Raw genomic sequence first — 25,699 nt, 5'->3', positions numbered from 1 at the left:
TCTGTGTTCTTTTACTACTCTTAAAATACTTTAATTTTATGTCTCAATATATTTTCTATTTAAGTTATGAAACTTTCTGTTTGGTTACGCCCTTGTCAAAGGATGTAGAAATAGTTTGCTGAGTGTGTAATTAAAGTGAATCACAGGCCCTGATCCTGTGAGGCACTTGAGAAAGTAGCTGGCATCATTGGATAGAGCTGATAGCTTCAGATGGGCACATAAATACTTTGCTGGACTGGGACTAGATGATAATCATCAGAATCTTAGATTTGAAAAGTGAAAGCCAGTTCTTGCATTTTATTTATTAACTCTCTGCACAGGGTGTAGACTTATCATCGTCACATTTGATTTCTGATAGGATGAGAACTGTTTGTGCCCCRAACCTAGATGTGTAAATCCAATCAAATTGACATAGACAGAAGGTTCAGTAGTTTGACAAACAGTAAACTATTGATATTGTAATTTTAAAAAAGGAGGGGGAAGAAACAATGCTAACATTTTTGTTACCACTGTGCATTCTCATATTAAATGATTTTACAGGGAATGCACAGCCCTTGCAGAATAATGCATCGGTCTTGTGTGTTTGTTATTTTCTTTTTCTCTAGAAAACTTTTTATGTAAGGTTTTTTGGTTTTTTGTTTTTTGGTTTTTTTTCGGTTTCGCACTTAAATTAGTTATTTAATTGCATCTAATATYGGGAAGCTGGTAGCCATGATGCCCAACAATTACAATGCTTTTTGAATTGAAAATGTTGTTGTGAATCTTCAAAAACAAACCAAAAAAAGAAAACAACAGAAAGTCAGCAAACCCACAAAACAACCTTAAAATAGGGAGGGTGTGGACAGTGGGCAGAAAGTAAAGGACTGAGTATTTTGGTATAAGGTTATGTTGTAACTTGTGGGGCATTGCTTTGTTATTGGCTACTGTGAATTTGGTATTCATTTTTCTTTYGTCTGCAATGGAGTTTTTAAATAATGGATTTGCTGTGTGCTCACCTTTCTTTGAGGTATGACATTCTTGCATTTGCATTTTTTGGCTCTTTCTAAATTTATGTTTGTTTTGCCTGCAGACCCTGTGTGGACAGTAATGACCGCACGTTTCCGATTGCCTGCTGGCAGAACCTACAATGTACGAGCATCTGAGCTGGCACGAGACAGGCAGCATACGGAGGTGGTCTGCAACATTTTTCTCCTGGATAACACTGTACAAGCTTTCAGAGTTAATGTAAGTAATGGCTTATTGCAAATCAATATCCCAAGCTTGCTTTCCTTTGCTGCATTTGTATGGTTGGAGTTTGACTTTCAAACAGTGTTAAGTAGAGAATAAAAGGGGAAGTTGTGTTCGTGCAGGCGTGCTTGTACACGTGCACAGTGTTACTGTGAACTTAGTCATTCTGGCATCCTCTGTAGTACTAACACATCTTCATTTCAAAATCCCATGTACAAAGCATAATTGGTTTCTAGTAGATCTCTTCATGGATTAAAGTTGTCCAGTGGAAATGGAGGACAGTTTTGCCATTGCATTGAATGAAGCTTTTGTTCTGCTGCATTCTGGTTTTTGTATTTTGAGCATGAGTAAGGTGGAGTGAGAACTCTTCCCATAGCTGGGTAGCTGTGTTCAATCACCTGTATGGTTATACTTGGTCACAGTTGCCATTTATAAGTATTGTCCTGCTCTTTGGTTTTCTTATATAATATTCTTGCTCCGTGATTTCTCCACTTAACTTCACCACCTTCTACTACATTAATGAGAGTGGCAGGAAGGAAAATGGAAAGCTGGCTGCTGAATACTGAGAGCTGTTAATGGAAAAACATCAACAACTTTTGTGCGTGAACCTGGAGTTTAAAATAAGTTGTTCATCCCATTTTCTAATCTGTAATCCTTGTTAAAGTGTTAAAATGAAAATGTTTATGGTGTTGTGTATAAGGTACATGAGTGCAACCCTTTCTTTCAACTTCCTGAGGAAAAAAAAMCCCATGAAAAATAGGTAAGGACCTCACGAGGAAACATTAAAGCATTCAAACTCATCTTTGTGTGAGAAGAACCAGAACTCAACAGGAAAGAAGCTGTAGGTTTTCCTGTGGTAGTAGAACTCTGCTTTTACTTCATAAACTATAGAATTGATGACTTATATGGAGAAAGGTTGAATAATGTGATGGTAAAAGTTAACCAAGATGGCATGATCACTATAATTTTTCAAAAGGAAATTGAACTTCAGCAAATGGAGTGTAGGAGTATSAAATGAGGCTGTGGGACTTCAAATGGGAAGTGAGCAAGAAAGTGAGGCAGTTGTCAAATCTTAGTGGACAAGTCTAATTCAGATAATTTGAAAAAGTGCTAATGCTCAGTAATTATACTGAATTCAGATGTCCAGTCTTCAATAAGGATATTGATATATTTGAATGTTTCTGGGAAGATTTGTGAGAGGGATTGCATTTTTGTGTTCTGCAATCCGTGGTTAGTGCCTGCAGCTGCTGATCAGATGTGAGTTCAGTTATCTGGCAAAGACTTGGAAGGATCCAACATCAAGAGGCTTAAGGTTCAGAGGTAGACCTGGTGGTTATTTGTTTTAGATACATCAGTATCTAGATAGAAGGGTTTAGGATATTCTCTTGAGGCATTTTTGTAGTTAATTCAAAAAATACTTAATTTTTCAGGACTTCTGAATAGTAAATTGTGGGAATTTTGGATTATGGAGCTGAGGGATGGATGTTCAAAGACTTTAATTTATCAACATCAAGTCTCATTACCCTTCTGGGCTAATTTTTRCTATATCCTTTCCCCTTTTCGGTATCACTTAACTTCTCATTCTTGCAAACAGTTTCCCTGTTAAAAAGCAGTATGTGCAAAAYGGAGTCGGATATAAAGAATTAAAGTGCACAAGTAATTGTAAATGTTGTCATCTTGGCTTTCAGGTGTATGAATTCTCCATTAAAGTATCTGTCTTGCAGTTTTTTTAATAATAAAAAGGAAATAAGAACTGGTAAAATAAGGAATATTTGTTGGGCAATAGGTATGGGAGATGTGCTTCTTTTTGCTCTAGGTGTTCAAAAGCTGTATGTTTTTAGAGGATTCTAGTGCCTCTCAGAGAAGCAGAATCACCAGGTATAAATCCTCAAATGTCTGTTCTTTCTCCCAAGAAAAAAATTATGTAATATGTTCTTACCACCCCCCTCGTGTGCTAAATATTTTAGTTGCATGCATCAAGCTTTACTGCTTATACAGATCAGCCTGCAAGTTTGTCTATTAAAACTGAGTCTAGGGAATAAAAAGTTCCTTGGTGCTGAACGTTTTGATCTCATGTCTTAGCCTCAATCTGTTTTTTCWCAAATAGGGAGTAATAAAGTATTCATTCATAGCAAATGTATCCTACATGCTATACAGGTTCTCAGGTTTTATAGCTTTGTTTTACTTTATTGTGGTTGACATTATACTTAGCCATAAATATTTATGGAATTGTTTTCAAAACAGGAAGAACAAAGATAACATCAAATAAATTAGCACCTTTTTTTTTTCTCCTGGTGATTGCTATAGGTATTCTGTATGCTAATGATTGTAAAACTTAATCATCTGGAGGATGCAGTGGTGCATTAATAAAATTGTACTCAAATRCTGTTTCTTCTCCAACASCAAAGTGCTGATCACAGACCCTGTCTCTTGGTAATTTMTGTGATGTTCTACACTCACATTTCAACCAGCCCTTTCCATTGATCTGCATAAAAAGGCACCTTTGTGCTAAGCCTTACCTTGTAGAGATCGTAACAAATCAAATCAGATAATCCCCGTGGATTGTAGCCAGACAAAGACTGCATTGGTATTAACCTGTGCATGTATTTAAGGAGTCTAAATCCTTTTTCTAAAATACTCTCTTACCAAATGAAGAAATCCTCCTTCAATCCTGAAATGTAGACTTCAATAGAACGCATAGCTGGAAGAAAGAGGCTGRCATGAGTTAATAATGTGATCAGGATGATTTGCATTACCGTAAAACTGTTTCTTCAAGATCAAATTACTCTAATTTGTTTTAATTAGTTGTTTAAATACCTAAAATTATGTATTTTCCATTCAGGCTGGCTTAGTGCTATTCCCTGAAAGCCAGTACATGGATATGGGGATAACACTGAACTTGAAGGAAAACTAAGTCAAGATGGATGGTATGGGTTTTTCTATGAGCAAGGTTAGTGGTCATGGACAAATATTTCAATTTGGAGCCTGTACTGTCCCAGTACTCTCTTCAGACTTARAGAACTCTGATAGAAGGAAAATCTAAAAACCTGTAAAAATACTCAAACCAAATAAGAAAAGAACCAACCAAACAAAAAGAAAACCCTTATCACCCCCTGCCCCCCATAGTTTTAGAAGTTAAAATTTTCAGTAATTTAATCTTCAGCATTACTTAGCTACTTGCCCTTTCTTCTCTGACCAAAAAAAAAAAAAATTAAAAGAAGAATAGCATCAGCTATAGAAAGGAGTGAGACAGTTGTGCAGTGTGAKGGAATGCACTTCCTGGAGCAGCAATCCAGGCACTGAGGTGAGCTGCCAGGGGCAGGGGTTGTGTGTTGTCAGGAGTGAAGGAGCAGCACAGCCTCCCACAAACGTGTGAGCAGCAGAGCTGTGACCCGCTCCAGGAAAGCCCAGAGCCTGCCATCCCATTCCTCTGTCATCAGCAGTGCAAATTTGTTTGGGCTGACACAGCAGCARTATCTTGTGGTGTTTGCTGTGGGTGCAGCCAGTTCAGCTGGCAGCAGCAAAACCAGAATGTCAGTAATGTAGACTGAGAAGAGGGGGTAGCTGGTAAGCAGGCATCAAACCTGGGTAATTGCAGSTGTTTGCCCAAATTTTCACACATGGTGTTTGTGAACAAGTGACARTCATTTTGCAATTAGAAATTAATCTGTGTATGCCTCATGGTACTAGATGATAGATAGTTCATAAAATGCAGTTAATGTATTGATGTCTAGTGTTAATGTCAAATTTGTCCGAAAAGGCCAAAACTGGTGCGACATTCTGCCTCCAGCAATAAGTACATTGTAAAACCCTTTAATTCTTCAATTCAGAAAAAAATTGGATGTTTTTGTGTCTAACTCCTGGAGTTTTGTGTTAGATAGTTCCCATTTTTCATACATGTTTTCATTATTTCCTGTTTTATGAGGAAATGATGTTTAACTTGTATCAGTAGCAACAAAGTAAGCTTCTTTTTATGTTCATCTGCATTTATTGGGTTTGCTTTTTTATGAAAAAACCCAGGTATTTAAACTTGCTATCATACTTTTTATGATTTTTGTGCGGCTATTCGGTGTTATGATAGTGTTACAAATATTTTGGATCTTTCTCAATGATCAGGATTGTGACCTTCACCTGCTTTGGCAAGCTGCAACATCATTACATAAATGTCAGAGATGGGTTAAGCTGAGGTCTGGTTTTACTAGATGCTTATCTTTATTTTGCACTGAGTAAAACATTGTGATCCAAACAAATGATTCATGTTGAAACCTGTCTTCTCTTRCCAAATTTGCAGCTCARTTGCAGGAAAAATACCTTCCTTGCGGTYGTGATGTTCTGTATTTCTTAATTCAAACTGATCAGCCAGTTCTAAGCTTTTTCATTAGGAAACATCTATTCAAGTGTTTAAGAAACAGTATACATTATCAGAATTAGATTGGTGAAAAGCTACAGAGATGGTATCTACATGTTGTCTGAGGAAGTAACACGTCAGCTGTGGTAATTGCAAGGCTAAACTTGGGTTCCAGACATCTCCTATTTTCTGGTGGTTACTGTTACAAGTTTCTTAGTTTGTGTTCTTACTTAAATCTACATGGGAAAAATGCCAAGAGGCAATTAGTGTTGCTATGTAATTTTACGACTAGTTTTATTCACTGTAAAAACTGTACTGATTATTGGTTTATTTCAAAATATAATAGAAACTCCTATTTAGTAAAAATTAAAGTGACTATATTTGGATTGATATTAAAAATGACTTATGCATTTATGCTGTTGTCCATTTATAGTGTTAACATCTATTTTTTTCTTWGCTTGTTTTTAGTAATTTGTAAAGTAAATTTTTCAGTGATGAACTTTTTAATAGTGGTGCTCCTACGTTTCATTAAACATCAAGAATTTTTCTCTGCAGCATTTAAAAAAAAATATGGTCTTTTTCAAAATAAATGCAGCAGTTCTTAGGTCACTTCAATTTAGCCAAATTTATATGGGACCTGAAATATATCCCTTATGTAATTTCAGCTTAAAGTTATGTGCAGAGTTATGGATATGATTGTCCTCCTGGGATTATTTCAAGCGTACTTTGTGGCTAATTATTCTCTTCTTTTTTATTATTATGACATAAATTGTTGTGCTGCTTGGAGATTTTAGGCCCAAATAGCTGCCTCTGACAGTTTATTCAACTTCAGTGTCACTTCAGCTGAACAAAAATGTTAAGTTTTGATAGGGTTCTTTTAAACGTTAACAAATATCTGATGGTAGATTTGTAGATTTTTCCTCATATATGGATATTAATTAAATTCTTGCAACTGTACCTTGATCTTCCAGTTACATACTTCTGTTTTAACAGCTGTAAAGGTAAACTGTTATATAATCTCTATATGAAGTGAGATCCTTTAGGAGCAGAACAGCAGGGTTGTTTTTTTTTTTGTTTTAAAACTCTAAAATATCTTACTGCTGCAGTAAACAAGGCAAGATGTATCAAATCCACTGTAGCAGCAGTAATACTTGGCACCCAGAAGATTTTTAGAAGCTTCTCTGCTTGGTGACAGAAAAGTAGAAAATCTGGGTGGAAACGGTATCAATCATCTCTTTCATATTTCTTCTTGTTTGACGGTTCTTGCAGAATTTTGCTTGTCTTTTGTATTTCAAGGCGCTATGACACTTTAACTTCTTTGGGAAACTCCCTTCAGATTTCACCAAATGTATTTATTGAGTCCTGTCATAATGAAACACTCAGTGTTTCAATTACTGTGTTGGCAGTATTTTCAGGTTAGGCAAAAAATTGCTAGGTACTCACAGCTACAGATCCTTTTTATATCATTTTGTGGGTAGCATTTGTCCCTGTAGTAAAAATCAAGTTTGTTCACTTGACTCTGAAAAGCAGTGGTGCTGTAACTCAATTAATTTGAATTAATTAGTTTGGAGTGAATGGCTATCTTAGAACGTATGTAAAGACACCTCTTGGTTAGATATTTGGCTGTTTCAGCTGTCTCTGCCATTGAACTTTGAAAATATTTTCAGTATGTTGATTCATTTAAAATCAGGAATAGATTTTCACATAAGGAAGATGTAATTTGTACAAACCTGTACATTTGAATTCAGTGATCCAAACATGATTCTTGTTTGCACCAAGTTCTCTATTAATTCCTGAACTTTTYTTCTTTTCTGTTTTTCAGTGCTCCTTTTAAATATCAAATTTGTCTAATAAAAGGCTTTCAGAAATAATCATGTAGCTCGCTGAGAAGTGAGAAGTTCTTACTGTCAGAAAATGACAGAGAAGAAAAATGATTTCCTTACATATGTTTCAAAAAGAGAGATGAAGCTCATTTAAAAATAGTGCTGCTGGGATACACTTTGTGTTATTTAAAATAGTGCTGCTAGAGTACATCTGAAAGAATTTATGTGTGCTCTACCTGCCTGAAATCTGTGTGTCCAGTTATGTATTTGTTCATTAAAGAAAAGGTCTGWATTTGTTCTCCTCAGAAACATGATCAGGGACAAGTTCTATTGGACGTAGTCTTCAAGCATCTCGATTTGACAGAGAGAGATTACTTTGGTTTACAGTTGGCTGACGAATCTACTGATAACCCTGTAAGTTGATTGTTTTATAAGTATACTTGTAAAAATCATCATGTTCATCACTCTCGTTCATGTAGTCTGTGTTATTTAAAGAGAGTTAAATAGAAACCATTGCAAGATTGTGCCATCTTTCCCAACAGTGTCATTTAAGAGGGTCTGTATCATCTTGTACTTACGATAAAACTAGGTATTAGTAGTCACAGATTTGGAGTAAAATACTGAGTTTTTTGCTTCTGAAGTAACAGCTCAGAAGGATATTGATTGTTTAATTGTATCTGTTTACTAGATTCCATTATCATTGTCAAAAATAGTAAATATGTTTTAAATTTATTTTGTGGTTGTTTTTGTCATTAGGACTTACAAAATAAAGTGGGGGGTTTTAGATTGTCATGTATGGAGTTTCTRTTTCTAGCCCAGATACCTGGTAATCATTCAATAGTGCTTTAGACAGTCCACTATTTTACAAGGGCAGTCATCTCATTTGGACAAAGAATGGACTCTCTTGAAAATGAGTATTTACTATAGTTCATGAGTTTTATTTGAAAGGAAATTCTGCACACCTGAAACTGCAAATCACAGGTAGAAACAAAGATGCAAATGTAACATTCAYTGCTCTAGTTACAGTGGTACTGCTGAGATCGTGATTGCATAAAAAACACTTCTGGGATGCTTTCTGCTATAGGTATCAGACGGTCAATACTTGTTTGAAAGTGCAATTTAGCTAAGTGTTAATCATTATAAGGCAGTTCTTTACCTAATTCCTGTTACATGTGCAGCACAGTGACAGGGTCAAAACTTACCTCCGAACTTGTATGTCAAAGGTCAGTCACATTCACYTGTGAATAGTTCTGTTAGGATATTGGTGGGCTAGCCTCTATAATATTTTTATTCTAAACTTTGTTTTGGGTTGAAAAAACAGGCAAGCAGAAAAACACAGCTGAAAAATAATTTGGCCTTTTCAAGAAGTATTAATTGAATATTGCTCAATATTTTCCTCAACACTGAGAAATTTATCTGGCTTTCTAAAGGGTAGACTTTTAAGCTCTCTTTCTTTTAGTTTATGTGTCTGGAAGCAGATGARCACAGCACAGTAATAGAAGGATCTGGTTAAGGGTTAGTCTGAAAGAATAAATTAAAAGGTGTTTGATTCAATTAAAGATTTTGTGTTTTTTCTACTAAATATTTTGTCTCTTCAGCACCTATCTGGTTACCATGAAAACAATGTGTCAGAGCTAAAAAGAAATGTTTCCAATATACTCATGCAAGCTTGTAGAATGTATGGGTTYRACCAATTTCAGTTTTTGATCCAGARTCAGAAGAACTGGAAATAGTTAAATTAACTTCTGAGTTGGGTAAATGAGCCTGCTGGAACTTCTCCACTACCATAGGTAGTTCTTAAAGGCTAGCTGAAGGTTGTTAAACATAGCCATAATTGGGTTCTGACCTCTCTCAGGCTACTGTGACAATCACAGAAGCAACTCCAAGTAGAATGGACACTGAAACAGATATCTGGACAATCTGTGTTAAACTTGGGGAAAGAAGAGCAGTAGCATTTAGTTGTTGATGATAGTGGTGATGTCTCCAGAATCAATAACAAGCCTGTGTATGCCAGTGAGGCATTTTGGTAAAAKACCAAGTAAAAAGTAATAGAAAAGGACCAGTTTCTTGATGTATAAGACTATGGTTTGTGCTTTGTTTCTCTGAAGTTGCTGTTATAATTTGTCTCTTTCCAGAGGTGGTTGGATCCAAACAAACCTATCAGGAAACAATTAAAAAGTGAGTAATGTATGTATTTCGTCAATTCATCTATTGTTATTATGCTATTTTTCCAGGGTACCCTGATTAATTAGAAATAACTTTTCTTGACCGTAGGAGGATCTCCTCACAGTCTGAATTTCAGAGTTAAATTTTTTGTAAGTGACCCAAACAAACTCCAAGAAGAGTATACAAGGTAGGTCTGGTTWCTTTGTCAATRAAATAATTKTCTAGAGCAATCATTAATTTTTTTAAGGTATAACATGAAAATTTTGCCATTCTTGTTGTATAATTTATAAATTTATATGCAAAGTAAAGTAACTACATGAAGAAAATACTAGAAAGTAGAAACCGAAATGGGAAAATAGAGAACAGAGGAAAAGCTTAATCCCAGTATTTACCAATAAGTACAAATTTAATTCTATCCTTACTTAGTTCTCCTCTGTGACTAAAAAATTGCTGAGCATTCTGCATTTTTTTGACACTTACTCCTCAATTTTCTGCTTAGCACTAATAAAACTAATCCCTATATAGTTGTAGTCCTAGRAGGAATCACATTAGATTATTTTGATAGCAGTGTGTTGAAATCTGTTGAAGAAAATGCTCAGTGTGGATCAAAATGAGAGGCTTGTGAATTGCAATTAGTCCCTGAAGAAACGCCTCAAATTTTCCATATTTTTAATTACTTTTGGCCCTCTACATAAATGGCATGATTTGACAGATTGGAATTTTTGGATGTCGGCCATWCTGAAAACAGGTCAGCCCCATTCAAAAAAAGTATTGAGGATAGCTTTTGAAACCTAAATACCCAAACTGTGAAAATTTGAATCCATATTTGTTTATAATTTCCTTTGATTTGTCATATTTTGGACAAAATTTTGCMCATCTCTATGCAAAATCTATCTRTCACTAAAARGAGTCCCAGGGATCCTGAATGAGACTTTGTTTTACTGAAATATTTACTCTAGGGTAATTTGGCAACTTGCTTTATCAAACTAATGAAAAACATGTTATTTGAAATAAAGGAAAATATGTAATATTCCCGAGGAGATGAAAAAAAGGATAAATGCTGATCAGTGTGTAGTAAACCATAAAGAGGGAGAGAACTGTTTAAGTGCTATTCTCTAAATAYAAAGCTACAAATACAGCTTTCTTTCAAATGAGAAATAATGTATGATTTCTGTATCTAGGTCAGCTCTGCCTTTTTTGCTAATAAGCCTAATTGCCCCTGAGAAAACTCATTTGTATTTGGAATTATTATAAAGAGAACGTTATTATCCCTGGGCTTTTTTGGAGTGAGCTTAGGATTCCATGTGACAAATMCGGGTCCTTTCATGTAATCAGTATTCCCACCTCAAAATAAAGAAAAGAAGGGTGCAACTTTTGACAATTCCAGCTCAAGCTGAGACTGTTCAAAAATGCTCGATTTTAACAAATTCCATGAGAACAGAGCAATGGCAGACACATGAAGCAGTTTGAATAGATGTCAGGGCAAGGTTCAGTGCAAGCTCGTGTCTTATGAAACCTCTGTGAATTCACGTGAGCGAGGCAGGTTTGAATGCCCCAGGTCAGGAGAGGTCAGTGGAGCTCAGTGTGTGCTGGAGAGCTTCGCTTCAGGAACTTGTCTTGGGAGAGAATGAAGCTTCATTAGTTCTCCTCCTGGCAGCAAGAGTTGCTTATTAACGTTTATTCCATTAGCAATAATTCTGTCCTGTGCTTTTCTAGCTATAGCTAYATAAAAAAGATGAAAACACGGTAATGCACTGCTGCTTTTGTTGTTTTAGTGGAGTCTGTTGTTCAGGCTTTTGTAGATCTGCTTTGCTAAAGCTTCTATTGATTTCCCATTTTGCTCAATAATATGTGAGGCTTCAGTGTTCAAATTGGGGTGGTTGGTTAATAAGCCATTAACCTCACTGAAAAACAGTGGACAGAAGATGAACTCTGGTGTCCCTTAATCAAGAGGTCTTTTAAGTACCATGAAATATTTCTAATAAAGCTTGATACCAAAAAAAAGGAAAATAAGATGGAAATGCAGCTGTGTATTTGTGAAGAAATGCTCAAGCAAAGCATGTGGAGTATATCCATTCAAAATATAAATTTAACTTGTAATTTACTGCATATATTAACGGGAAAAGAAATTTTGCTTTGTCTATCTTTTTTTGTTTGAATATGCATTTTGAGTATTTTGAGGTCTCTAAAGCCTGGGTAATGTCTAAGTTTTAACTTCATGAAGTTAATACCTTTTAAACTAAGCTTCTTGCCTTTCTGGTCAGTGAAACAATCTCTAGATGGTTTTGTAGGAGTGGAGCACATGGACTAATATCTTTGCTTATCAGTTCACAAATGTTTTCCCTCATTTTCTTTCAGACATAGAATCTTTTACCTTTCTACTGTTTTGTAGCTTGTAAATAATTGGATTTCTCTGTGTGTGTTTGTAAATGTTTGTGGAAGTCTTTAGATGGTAGTTAATCCACTTKCTGAAGACTGCACAGTTATGAAAGTCCTATTATGTTTAATAAAGGGATGAATTTTAAGGGATTTTAATTTCTTTTAGTTGGAAGTTATTCTTGGGAAATATTTAATATTTAGCGCTTTTCACATGTAATGTTGGTGTTTATAATGAATGGGTATTGCCCAGCTTTTGAATCAGAACTACAAGAAGGAAACCAKAGGATATTTATAATAGTAATAATGTAGAAGGTTCCAAGCCAAAATAAATTTATGGAAAAGCAGGAATGCTTCAGAAGTTCAAGGGAAGTTAGTTAAGAGATGTTTGATTTAATGGAGTCCACAACTTTTATAATAACAATGTAACTCCAAAATACTAAGAATAATTAATGTAAGTGAAAACATGGTAGTGTCAAATACTCAGTGAGAAAAAATTAATTCTGTCTACCTGGAGTTCTTATGAGGGTACCTCCATACACAGATGCAAACTTCAACTTGTGGTTGCTGTTTAAAGCAGGACGAATGTGAAATTTGTARTTTTTTAGTGAAATACAAGTTCATAGCCTGTAAGTTATTTAACTCACCAAGTTGTATTATTATTATACTAAGCAAAATTTCATTTTTTTCTGCAAGAGTTTAGGAAATAGCATGCAAAATGTCAAGTTTTAGTTTTGCAGTAACTGAAAGCAAAATACATTAAATTGATGAAAAAGGCTGCAATAATTTTATTTTTAATTATAATGTTTTTTGTTTGCTTCTTTAAATAAGGTACCAGTACTTTTTGCAAATTAAGCAGGACATTCTTACTGGAAGGTAAGAGATTTTTGTTCTGTTAAACATTAAATGCAAATTTGGTCAAAAAAAGTTAATGATGAGAKATTTTGCCTGCAAAAAAAAATCTAAAATAAATCACTGTTTATACTAGTAGAAGTGTTTATAATAGTTACCTGTCARGTTGATAGACTATAAAAGACTGGGGTTTTCAAAATAGCCAAATGTCTTATGAAATATGTAATTTTATTTATTTCTCATTTTAAAAAYAAAACAGATTGCCCTGTCCTTATAATACTGCTGCTCTTCTGGCTTCCTATGCTGTTCAATGTAAGTATAACTAGTGTTTGTGTACTYTTCAGTACTGAAATATATAAAATGTAGTATTGGTTAGTTTCTAAAGAATGGACTTCCTATACCATAAATTGTGATGTTTGTGGACATGGTGCTAATTTTCTCATGATTAAGGAAATTGATTGGTTTTCCTCCCCCAGCATGTTTTGCTGAATTGGATATGGAAAAGATACTTAAAGCTATGCTATTAGAAAACCCCAAATCAATAATTTTTTATTCCTGTGTATTTTGAGGCATGAGGTTGTGGCTTTTGCCTTGAGAATGACACTAAAAAGTATTTCTTAAGACACTAAAACTTTATTAACATACCATACAGTGAACCTCCAGAGASGTGTGGAAAAGGGAATTCTGGTCATATCTGGCCAGAAAGTTCAATACCTGTCTTGGCAATTTTAAGCCATCCAGTGAGTAGATGGGTTTTGAAAACTGAGATTGTTTTCTTCCTCACTCAGTTTTTCTTCAGACACTTAAATGAGGCAATCTTGATACATTAATTTATATTCATGTGTTTTTCTACTGTTAAAGATATATCCACATTAGTACTTTGCATACTTTGKACATATCAAACAAATAGTGTCCAAATTAATATTTTCATTAAAAATATATAGTGATGTCATGTTTTATACATGGTTTTSCTAAGTGATCACCTTTTTCTAGGTCAATCAATAGAACAGTTTATCTTAAACAAAACTCCCACACTTCAGCTGCCTGAAAAGATGCTGTCATGCCATAGGGATTTGTCTTAGAAGAGATAAAGTATTTGATAATGTGACAGGAGCTATGAAGACTTTATAGCATTTTAGGGTATTAAGAATGCAATATGAATTGTTTTTTCAAATATTGTAGAAGTGGTGGGTATGCACRGTGCATTGTATTTGCATTTATCCATGAGATTCTGCTKCCATCAAGTTCTTCAGTRTGCAGAGCTGTAACTAATGATTTCAGTACCTGCCTAGTAATGAACTTCCTGGATTCTTTATAAACATATGTAAATGGTAGATACAGATCTCAGTCCTGTGCTCTTAGATTTCAGCAAGGAATGCATTCTGTTACAAAACCTGGTTCAATTCTCTAGTTTTTAAATGATTTAAAATAGAATCTGTTTGTTGTGATGCAAATGACCCAGAGTTCTTTCCTACCTTCCTTTCCTCATCCTCCTGCTCCATAAGTGCCTTCATSCATTTGTCAGTGCCACTAGGCCTGCCCAGGACCCCACATCATGATCARTTACTGTTATCTTTCCACTTTTCATTTTATGTTTCTTATCTATCACTGTAGATCAGTTACATGGATTGCAGATACTTAAAGCTGATTTTTTTTAGTGCAGTTAGAAAGCCTCAAAGACTGGGTTTTTTATCAAATGTTATTTACATGTTTTTTTCTGACAAATGTGATTGTAATTTATTTCTTAAAATCTTAGGAACATGTTAGAAATTATGTAAATGCACTTTTTAGTAGTTTCAAGTAGAATAGTTTCARTGTAGGTGTATGTATGTGTTATTTTTTTCATACATACAATTGAATGTGCAAAAAATATTTTTCTAATGCTTCTGAATATATCTTGGTGCAGAATGAGTTGGATTTTGCAGATCTTCATGATGAAATASCAGTTGTAGTGTTAAAAGAATAAAATTGTTTAATCACATGAAAACAAGCAGAGGTAAAATAACAAAAGAAAAATGAAATACTATTCTATATATATGTGTGTGTGTATATATGCATATATATATACTTAGTGCTAGCTCTAATGACAGTATTTATGGATTAATTTGTCTATTAGAAATTAAACACTTTAATTAATAAGCACTAAAAACTTTCTTYGCAAGTGCATAATCAAAGCTCCCTCTAAATAATCTCTGTGGTATTCACTGAGAATGTGACTGTTTATTCAGAAGGGAAAAGGGGAATTCAACTGTCTTTATTTTTGTTTGCTGTAGATCGTAAATTATGTGGGAGCAGACTCRTGAATTTGGGGGCATTGCACAATGCCAAGTACATCAGTGATAAACAATAACCTCTCTTTTTAATATTTTAGCCGAGCTGGGAGACTACAACCATTCAGAAAACTTGCCAGGCTACCTCTCAGAATATTCTTTCATCCCTAGCCAGCCTCAAGACTTTGAAAAAGAAATAGCAAAATTACATCAGCAGCACATGTAAGGATTTACATCAGATGATACTGACTTTGTCAAATCCTGACTGCTGATGCTGTGCTATTATATAAAAACAAAAGAGTATTTTTTTCTCMAAGGTTTTGGGGTGGGTGAGGTGTTGGGTTTTTTGTTTGGTTGGTTGGTTTTCGTTGGTTTTGGTTTTTTTTAAGATAATGTGGGGTTTTTTTTGTAGATTGTATGTTGATGGTCTGTACAGAATATCTTTATCTAAATTAGTGAAGTAATGAATATGTTAATTTAAAAGTACTCTGAAAACAGTATTTGTGTGTATTATGTAGGATGTTAACTTAGCTGTATAAGAGGTTTTTTTCAGTCTTCGGGGATGTTCTGAGCATAAGGGCTTTGTTTTCATGATACTTTCACCAGTAAAAGAGTTACTTTAGAAGTAACAATGTCCTTTTCTTCAGTATCTGCTCTTTCCTGTGTGTGAGTCTGTGACCTTTAGAAAGAGGAAAAGGCAATGAAGCAATGGAAAATATTTTTTTTTTCAGTATGTAACATTGTGGTAATTTCCAGTGATGGTTTGTTCATATTTTGGAACTTAAGTGCCTTTTGTTACAGTTAAATTTAACAAAATGTAATCAATATTTATAAAAAATTTGCTTGATTGGAGCATGTTATTTGCATTCAAAACTACTGAATGTTACATTACATTTCAGATAAAGGCTTAGGAAATTCTCTTAGCTGGGGTAAAGACATTTCAGTGAATTGATGGTAATTTAAATTATCAGTGCCAAATACAGAATAGTAAAACTAATTTCTGAATTCTAGGGCTCCACAAACATTTAATTGATAAAGTGCATTAAAGTAAAATGTGTTGTGGACTCCTGTAAAGACTTTGTCTTTGTGGAGATATAAGTTATTTTCTGTTCAAGTTTTTGGCTTACAGTCTGTTTATCATGAGAAAGGAAATTCAGATTTCAGGGTGGGGGTAGAAGTAGTAAAATGAATGCAGATTTTCTGTCTGCAGTCACTGGGAAGCCTGATGTGGGAGGTTGTGTTAGAACATTTCTGATTTAGCTGCTTTCTTTCAGAGGGTTGTCTCCTGCAGAAGCAGAGTTCAATTATCTCAATACAGCACGTACCTTAGAACTTTATGGAGTTGAATTGCACTATGCAAGGGTAAGTTTGGATGAACTAGTGTTGTAATATAAAAATTGATTCTCTGAGATTTGTGGGAAAATGCACTTTTCTTTTTAGTGAGCCTCTCTGGCTTCTGCTTACAGGAGAAAACAAGGAAAAAGACATTTTCTTATTAGGTGCCTACCTGGGAGTTACTGATTGAATATCCACTTTTTCACTCTAGGGAGGGTATTTCTTTGCTTAAATTGGGGTTTAGTTATCTGTGTGTTAATCAGGTTGAGCTTCGTTGGCTTGAATGCCCGTTCAGTTGGCTACTGATGAATAAAAAAATGTGCTTGTTGAATGTGCCTTTGATATTTGAGGATCTGWCAGCTTTGAAAATACTTAATTTGGTTCCTACTAGAATTAGATTATAACTTATTATCGTGATACAGAGTGAACTGTTAATGTGAGGTGAGGTACTAGAATTTGATAGAGTGTTAGTTTTACCTGGTAAAGCAAGTAGCTTAAGCTCTTAACTCAAATGGTCTTAACCTGTCAGTACAGTGCTAACATTTCTGCAAAGCCTCTGAATAATGTTATTTTTAGTAAATAAGACATTCCTAGTTTTTAAATATTCTTGTCCTATGCCCTAAGGCTCGAGAAAGTTGGAATAGAATTCAAAATGTACCCCACTTAACTGCTCACTGTATCCACTGCTATTGCACATATATTGGGAGTTCTATAGCAGGTGCTTGATGAGAGTGCAAAGGTGTTTCAGGAAAAATGTGCTATTTGAATATGCTTACAATAATATTGTTTGTTTTAGAATCTCTCCTCTCTGTGTTCTGAGATTGCAATTTCCTTTCAGGTAGGAATTGAAGTTGCTGGTTGCTTTTAGTGTAGCAAATGCCAAGCCAGTCTATTAGTGCTGCTTTTCATGATAAACTAGAATACCCTTGTATGTATTTTTTCAAAGTTGGTGAAAGGCAGACGATCTAACCTAAAAAATTAATATTTTATGGTAGCTTATAAGGAAACAGAGGAAACATTCGAGTTTGTCCTAAATAGGAGTGAATAATTTCTGATTTGTCTTACTGAAACACATTTCTTTCCACATTAGTTTGTGTATTTAGAGGTAGCAATGAATATATATGAGGTTTCAAAAGATRTTTTTATTGTTCTTCAGGTAATTCTCTCTTTTCTTTTAAAGGATCAGAGTAACAATGAAATAATGATTGGAGTGATGTCAGGTGGAATACTAATTTTTAAGAACAGAGTACGAATTAACACCTTTCAGTGGTAAGGACAGCTGTTTCATTTTTATTTGCTATTTTAAAATATTTTTACCACTCTGAAACTTATTTATCAACTCTATTTATCAGTTTACTTAAGTTGGGATCCTGTTCTTAAATCATATAAGATCAAGAAAGATCTAAGAGAAATCCTGTTGTGTACTGTGACTTCTGTAGTGCTCTTTAGAAGTTATGTCATCTTCCCCAACGCCATTTTTAGTTCCTGCAGAAGTAATCTTGCCTTGGTTTCCTTTGCCTGTTTGGAATACACTTTGACAGCCTTATTACTTGTGTCTCTGAGTTGCTATAGCTGCATTCTGAGTGGGTGAAGTCAGTCATATAAGATTATCATAACAGACATTAGTTCACCAGGCACAAAAGCTGTTCGTTCTAGAAAAATGATGAGAAGTGTTAATTTGCTACTGATTTTGCATTTTCGTTTGCTGCTGATATGTGCTTGATCTTTTCYGCAACCCAGTGAATTTCTGTGATATTCTGGTTTTCTGTGCTAAGCTTTGTCTCAAGGTTCATTGTAGAATGTTRCATATTCTGTTTACCAAGTGGAGAAATGGTGTGAATGGTCGAATTTTAGTAGATTTTTGGAGAGAGGAAAAAAAAAAGCTGTCTCGTGTTACCTGCAATCAGTACAATTGAATGTGGCAAACGTTGTATATGCATTTGACAAAAGTAAGTCTGAAACAATGACAAAGCATGTAAATTTCCAATCTTCATGGTTATTGGGTAAATGAAAAGTGGATCTTACAATAATAAATCTGAAACTACTATACTGGTCAGGCAGGCCTGCCTTTCTGATAGTAATGCATTCTAAGAAAGAGATCCTTCCTGTAATGAGAGTTTTGAAGTGTTGAAGCCATTCCTGGGGTAAGGCTGCTTTATAAATGGAATGCTGATAATCAGGAAGGTTTTATTTCAGTCTGATTTTGCTGCTGTTATTTTTGAGAAAATAGCAATAGTAGAAATAGGTTCTGTAAAGCATACTGGTAAATAACTGAGTACGTACCATCTAAGTCATAATTAAGCTACATGTCCCTAATGGAAGTTGGAGGTTTCTGTGAGTTCTGCTTCATATTGTTTGCATGCCAGGGATGCTGATCTAAATGCTTAGTGTGGATTTTTGTGTGTGTAATTACCTAAACAGTTCTTCTTTGTATTCAACCATATCAGCTGACATCAGGGATATTAATTTCTTCCTGTGAAGACTGTAGTTACCAACATAATTGGTCTTTACAAAGAAAAAAAAAAAGAACCACCCTTCCCCACTGCACCCTGTTAGAGGCTTTCTTTTGCTATGAGTAATAATCTGAAATACCAGTTGCCACAATATAGCTCAATAATAGACCTATTACCCTTTCTTTTTATCCATAATCATGCTGCTGCTCCTGTGCCACTAGTAGTGACACTTTTTCTTTTTGGTTCCACTTTTTCTTGCTCCTGTGAAACTGGAACTGTGTAATCTCTTCCCAGTGCTTTTTGGCTACAATGGATGTTTGGATACCTGTTTTTCAGTACTCCTGAGATGAGTTTTGAGACGAGTGAGAGGGTAGAGTTGCACGTATGTAGAAGGAGATAAACATTTAACTGTATTGCTTAGAGAAGAATTAAGTAAAATGTTTTTGGCTTCCCCCTCTTAATTTGATATTACATTTAAATTGCTTATTATGAACCTTTTGAACATGGTGGAWAATGAAACAGGAGGAAGACAAGTGAGGAATAGGGGAAAACAAAGGACACTGCCTTTTATCCCATGTGTCCTAACTTGATCTTCCTGTATTGTARATAATTCCTTCTTTCCCTAGACTTTGCTATCAGGCAGAGAGACCTGGGAATCCAAGGCTATTAGAGACCAAAGGAGAAGATCATGGAGTATGTCAGCCTTTCCTTTGTTCCTAGACCACCTGTTCAGCAGTTGGAAATGTGCTTTCCTTAGCCTGTCATTTGTGGTTGATGTATCTATGGAAAGCTCTACTGCCTTTTGCATCCAGTGCCAGTTGCAACTGTAGTTGTGCTGTGGATTTCCCAGTTTTATCCCTAAATGCCTAAGTAGCACTGTGTTCCTTCTGGGTCATCTGATCCTGCTTACACATCTTGTACAGCTCCTTTTGTGTTTGAGCCCAGTCAGCAGTCCTGAGTTCATCTCGGCTGCTCTCTTCTAATGCTTGCATATTTTCTGGCTCATCGGGACTGCTCTGGATTGAGAAGGCACCTTCTATGGRATTTTGCCCACCAGATCTCTGAACAAACTGGAGTTTCCTCTCCTGAACCTATGGTTTAGTCTGCTGCATCTCTCCACTTCCTTTAAGATACTTACCTTTGCCATGTCAGCTGCTGGAGCCAAGTTTATCTTTGATACTAAATCTGGACAATCCTTTCTTGTTTGTGAGTTGGCTACCAAGAGCATCTTCCCTGGTAGACTAAGAGGTCTTGCTCAAGAAATTTGCTGGATTGCTTGTGTCCTACATTATCACCTCCCAAGGGTCAGGTTGATAAAGCCCTTAGGTACTGTGAGACTCCTTTCACGTGTTTGAGTACAATCTGCATTTTAGACTAAGATTTCTAAATACTTTTTCATTTTAAAAGATGTATTTTATTGTTTAGGATGACTATTGTTTAGGGAAAATCATACTAGGAAAATAATGTTGATGCCTGCCTCTTCTTACACTTTTCCTTGGCTATGCASGATTGCCAGCAGTCAGAGAAAGAAAACACAGGCAGACATGTCTTTTCCTTGGGCTGGGGATGGATATGTTCATTCAGTGCCTGGCAGGGTATTAGCAGTGAATATGAACTCTCTTATCTGCTGTGTTTTTTGGAAATAGCTAAGAATCAGCTTTGCTGAGTAATTTCTTTGTACTTGAATGGTGGCTCTTTTGAGTTGAGTTGGGCCTTATTGGCTAATGTTACAGCTTTGAGCCTGTTCCAAATGGTTTCAGGCTTAAAAGTCAGCCAACCTCGCTCTGSCTAAATTATGGGATGAGATGAAAACCCAGTATAGATTATTCTTACTGTCTTTGAGTTTGCAAATCACCAAAGGCAGTAATTTCTTTAGCAGAAGAGGAATAAAAAGAATAGAAGATATAAATGTTTTTGTAAGCACAATTGTTAAGCAAATCTCATATATTGCAGAATGTATGGAGTTCATGTTTTAGAAAAGGTATTAAAATATTCTTTTAATTGCACTGTATACCAAAATTTTAGAAAATCTATAACATACTTATTCATTAACTGCAGCCTAAATTTGCTGCAGTTTGATAAATTTTCTGGTTTTGCCACAGTCAGACTGTTAATAATCACTAGAGTCTGTTCCATCCAGCAAATTTAAGACCCATCCTACATTACCCTTAAGCAATTTTTTGTTACAGGAGGTTCTAAGAAGGTTGGCACATTGCCAATAGAATAATTTGATTTCAGTAGATAAGATGAAACTCCCCTTAAAGTTTCAAATCTTTCAGAAATAACTCTGAAAGCAAGAATTTGTTAAGAATTTTTTTTAAAAACCCCAAACCAACAAATGGGACGGKTATTGCTGGTGCTTTTTTTGTTGTTGTTGTTAACTCTTAAACTAATGGCAAGGCTAGGAAAGAAAAAAGAAATGAGAAAATATGTAAATAAGCATAATCTAAACACTAATGTTCACAGAGTGCTTTTATACTACTGCAGATAAAGACTCTCCCAACAAATTAGGACATTCCAGTTAGCTTCCTGCTCTGAATAATCCCCTGGAGAAAAATGTCTTTATTTGATTTAGTTAAGAAGATAATTTCTATATATAGATATCCAACTTAGGTGTCTGTTAATGKTTTGCTTCTCATCTTCGTGGTCTAAAGGGTTTTTTGTTCAGCAGGTGATAAATATGCAAGTGGTAATTCCAGTTAGTTTGCAGTATTGTATCAGTTGTTCCTTTTTCAAACTTACTGTGTTTTTCTTTTTACAGTTTGACAATATCATTTTTCTCTCTTGACCAAAGTGATACTCTTGTATATTGAATAAAAAATGTGGACTATCCTAATATTGCATTTCTTTGAAAAAGTATATAATAAGATTGTGATGGAAATACAGCCRGTATTTTCCTGTTTTACTTAACTAGTATTAGAGTGATCATCCAAAACAGTCTGGAATTCAGAATTTCATATCTTTATAGATAACCTGAAAGGTGAATAGGTCTGTMGGCAGATTTTTCCCTGTAACATGATATTGTAAATGTTTTGTTTTCCTCCTAATAATTTTTACCTTCATGAAAGCCAGGGTTGTGAGTCCTATCTCTACTTATATCTTATCTTAGCCATTTTACTAAAACAAGTTCTGGTTATATTTAAAGACATGTAAGAACATAGAGAAAGAATGTCTTTCAGGGATCAGGTGAAGTTCAAAGGATTTTTTCATATTCCAAGGGATAATGAAAGTGGCCTCAGAAAAGAGAACATCTGCCTGGAATGACCTGGGGATAGAAAAGCTCTTTGGGCTTTGGAATAGGGAAAAGATACCAAAATTAGMAACTGCCTTGGGTTTAGGATGAATAAACAAGTGAATTTGATGGATAACATAAATAGCTCACAAATTTCAAATTTTACAAATTATTTTATATAATCTTTGATATCTTTTTTTTTGTGTATGGAAATTAAATCTGTTCTCTCTAGAAAGTAGTGTTTTTATTTTCAGTAGGTGTAATTAGATCTTTAACGACAATTCAGTATACCAAAYGTTTAATTACTGTGATTTTGTTTTTCATTTAGGTTGAAGATTGTAAAAATTTCTTTTAAGTGCAAACAGTTTTTTATTCAACTTAGGAAAGAATTGGTGAGTACTGTCTTAAATTTGATCCAAAAGCAATGAAATTTCTTCTACTACATTATAYTGCATTATACTGACTGATACTGTGTTGATTCTTGGTTTTGTCTGCAATTAAAAGACCCTTTTCACTGGCATTCTAACTGTTTCATGTCTCAAATGGACCATTACAGTGCTTTGTAAGATTTTTTTTTTCATTTCGTTTGCCCTATATTTTAGATACTTTCAGTTTTACATTTGTGTGCAGGAAATGCAACTTTTTTATGTAAGATAAATGTGGAAAAGGTTGAAAGTAAATCAATGTTAAATTTAAATTTCATAAGAAACCAAATTAGAACTAAAAGTAGTGCTTAATGCTGCTTCAGTTGTATATATGCTTGTAAGTKAGTTTGATAAACATGTTGATTTGTATTATTTAGATTTAATAATACATGATGACTCTATTACTTATATTTAAACAGAAGAGATAAGAATTTCTTTGTAGTTCTAAATTACATWTGGTCTATTTTCATGCCTACTTCTAAATTGCTTGAGGAAAAGATGGAAGCTGAATATTTCACTGCTTGTGGTGTTCATTTTGCTTCCCTGTGAAGCACCACAGGACCACTGTKCATTTAATTCAGCAAGAAATGTATTGTCCTGTGCCACCAAGAGGTGAGCTTCCATCTCAGASAAAGCACTGGGGAAGRATGAAGAAATTTATTAAAAATATGACTATGTGATTAACTCATCAGATTAGTTAAAAGGTTTTGTGCAATTGTTCYAGCTGRAAGGATTTACTGTGAGGSTGGTGAGACACTGGAGCAGGTTGCAGATGCCCCTGCCCATGGCAGGTGGCTTGGGATTAGATGGTYTTTAAGGTCTATTCCAACCCTYAATGYTCTATGATTCYYTGATTTGAAGACCTGAAATGCAGAGTTACAGATTAGATAAAAAGATTATTCTAGGCAGAAATGCATCTTGAGAACTATAGGGCTGTTGGAAGTTTAGAGATGATAAGGTTAAACACCTGTTATGTCAGATCAGGCCAATATCTGGTGACTAGCACTAGTGCTGAAAACAGAAGTCAAACTGTGTATCATAAAAGCAGATCCTTCAAAATCATGATGTGAACAGGAGTGTCTGTCAATGTGAGCAGATGTTACGCAACATGAGCAGAAAAATGGTAATGACATAAAAAAGGTGGAGGGGGAATGTTGTATTGGGTTAACACAGCACTTTTGCAATACTCTGTTGGAGCTTGTTCTCAAAGAYAGGCTGATCTCTGACTGCCCAAGACACATTTTGTCTTGATACCCTTACAGTTGCAGGAAAGTTGTATTTGCATCTGGGATGAGAATTTGGAGTATTATTTGGAATTCMGAAATTATGAACTGCAGTTGTTTTCTAAATCAGACCTTGATGAAAATGCTGTGCTAGCAGTTCAGGACCTCGAAGATTAAGATACCCAGATATAAAATAGGGTTGGGTACTGTGTACTTGAGTGTTTCTTCTRTTTTCTGCAGAAAACCAATCTGCTTGTAACAGAAAGTAATACGAAGAWATCTTTCTCACTCTTGTTTCTCTGTTGCTTTTTAATACTCTATATTGTTACTTGCATGAGAATGTTGTTTATAGAATTAATATAATTTCTCTTCTGAAACATCCAAGCCAACAAATTAAAAAGTCTTGCAGTGTTTTTCTTTAAATTGTGTATCAGMTGAAAACTGGCAGCAAGAATTTCATTTTCATTCATTCCAAGTCATGAATGTCTTAAGATTAAAGCTCAAATTTGGCTTCCAAAGTAGTCATACTTAACCTAATTTTTTAATTACAGCTAATACTAAAATTCTTGTTTCCAGTTACTTTCCCTGACTAGATTCATAGGATAAGATTCATCTCACCTGTATTCAGCTTTAGTTAGGTTAAAAGAACATATTTTCTATTTAATGATAATTAGTTCACCAAAGCTCATCTCTATAGTAATCATACACAGAGGTGCAAAGGCTGAAACATCTTGCATGAACGRAAAGTATGTTTTAGGATGGATTAAGTTGCTCTCTGGTGGTATATTCTTCCTTTTGCTTTTGCTTTCACTGCCATTAACAATAAAGGGAGCCTAAATGACTCTCTTTAGGCAGCAAAAACTAGGTGAAGTGACTCAATGATTGCATATTTGGTATGTAAAATATCTCTGATCTAGCGCTTTGAGTGCATATTTTAAATCACCTATTTATGATATGGCAGGGGAAATACATTCATGGTATGCTGATGATGTGTTTCAAACTTGTGTGTAAATACATAAATTGTACATCTGAGTAGCTGCGTTTATTTGAATGCAAAGCTGTGATGCTGTAGAATATTTAAGTTAGTGGACTTGGAAAAGGAATTTTCCATTGGTTTTATTTTTTCCCATCTGGACTATATATGCTTTTATGTAATCCTAAACAGGTATTTTTCAAATGTTGCTCATAAGTGTTGAGAGCTTTTAATTGCATCTATCCTCAAAAGTGCAAGTACCTTATCTTGTAATCGTCTATTAAATTTATTCCCTGACTTGGCATAGCTTAAAGGTATCAGCATAAGTAAAGAATTATTTGCCTACTTTTATTAGATTATATCTGTGTTTAAATAAATCACTTAAATGAAGTAAGATGAAGCAGTTTAATGTCTCAGTTGCTTTCCAGTGGTAGCATAATACAATCTTGAGTGGAAACTGATGGAGTATTCTGACAATCATGTAGCTGGAGCATATATCCACTGGAGTAGATTTTTTTGCCATTGTTYCTTTATGGTTTTATGGGGGTGAAGTATGTAGGACTTCATCCAACATTAGAAGCCCTGTGAGCCATTATTTCAGTAGCAGGTTATTCCACTGTATCTTACATTGTTCAGCTTGCTCTGTGTGCTGCTTCCCTTGCACATTTTGAAGCTTGAGAATAATTCAGTAGTTTGGTTTTCTAGATGTTTCCCTAAGCTCCTCTGGCTCCTSTCTTTAGTTGCACCCTTGGCTACARTAATATCAATAGCCAGCTTAAAGCTCTTAATGCCATCCAGCATGTTTTTGTGGTCTTGATTCGACAGCCAAAGAAGTTACTCAACATTCTCTTTTGCTCTTTCAGAGACCAGATGTCCATTGAAAAATCACTTGAGTCTGGAACTAAACAATATCATAGCTTTCTGGCCATAAGTGAAACCTGGTTTCAGTGAGTGGCCAAGAGAATTGATTTCTTTTTTTTTTTTTTTTTTTTTTTT

At 34.9% G+C, this 25,699-nt stretch overlaps 1 protein-coding gene across 2 annotated transcripts in view; it reads left to right on the top strand.

Moving 5' to 3' along the window:
* Window positions 1–25,699, top strand: part of PTPN4 (protein tyrosine phosphatase non-receptor type 4) — a 103,298-nt gene that overhangs the window by 39,593 nt on the left and 38,006 nt on the right. For both annotated transcript variants that reach the window (XM_057364761.1, XM_057364762.1), the window contains exons 2-11: window positions 1,070–1,224; window positions 7,705–7,812; window positions 9,534–9,576; window positions 9,673–9,751; window positions 12,772–12,816; window positions 13,052–13,104; window positions 15,164–15,284; window positions 16,337–16,424; window positions 17,578–17,666; window positions 22,411–22,474. In XM_057364761.1, coding sequence (XP_057220744.1) covers window positions 1,070–1,224; window positions 7,705–7,812; window positions 9,534–9,576; window positions 9,673–9,751; window positions 12,772–12,816; window positions 13,052–13,104; window positions 15,164–15,284; window positions 16,337–16,424; window positions 17,578–17,666; window positions 22,411–22,474 — 845 coding nt within the window. The remainder of the gene's footprint in view (window positions 1–1,069; window positions 1,225–7,704; window positions 7,813–9,533; window positions 9,577–9,672; window positions 9,752–12,771; window positions 12,817–13,051; window positions 13,105–15,163; window positions 15,285–16,336; window positions 16,425–17,577; window positions 17,667–22,410; window positions 22,475–25,699) is intronic.

This window comes from Malurus melanocephalus, unplaced genomic scaffold (assembly GCF_030028575.1).
Source record: "Malurus melanocephalus ecotype Western Australia unplaced genomic scaffold, MMel_1.1 scaffold_42, whole genome shotgun sequence".
NCBI classification, from domain to species: Eukaryota; Metazoa; Chordata; class Aves; order Passeriformes; family Maluridae; genus Malurus; species Malurus melanocephalus.
This window is presented reverse-complemented; position numbering and strand designations above follow the sequence as displayed.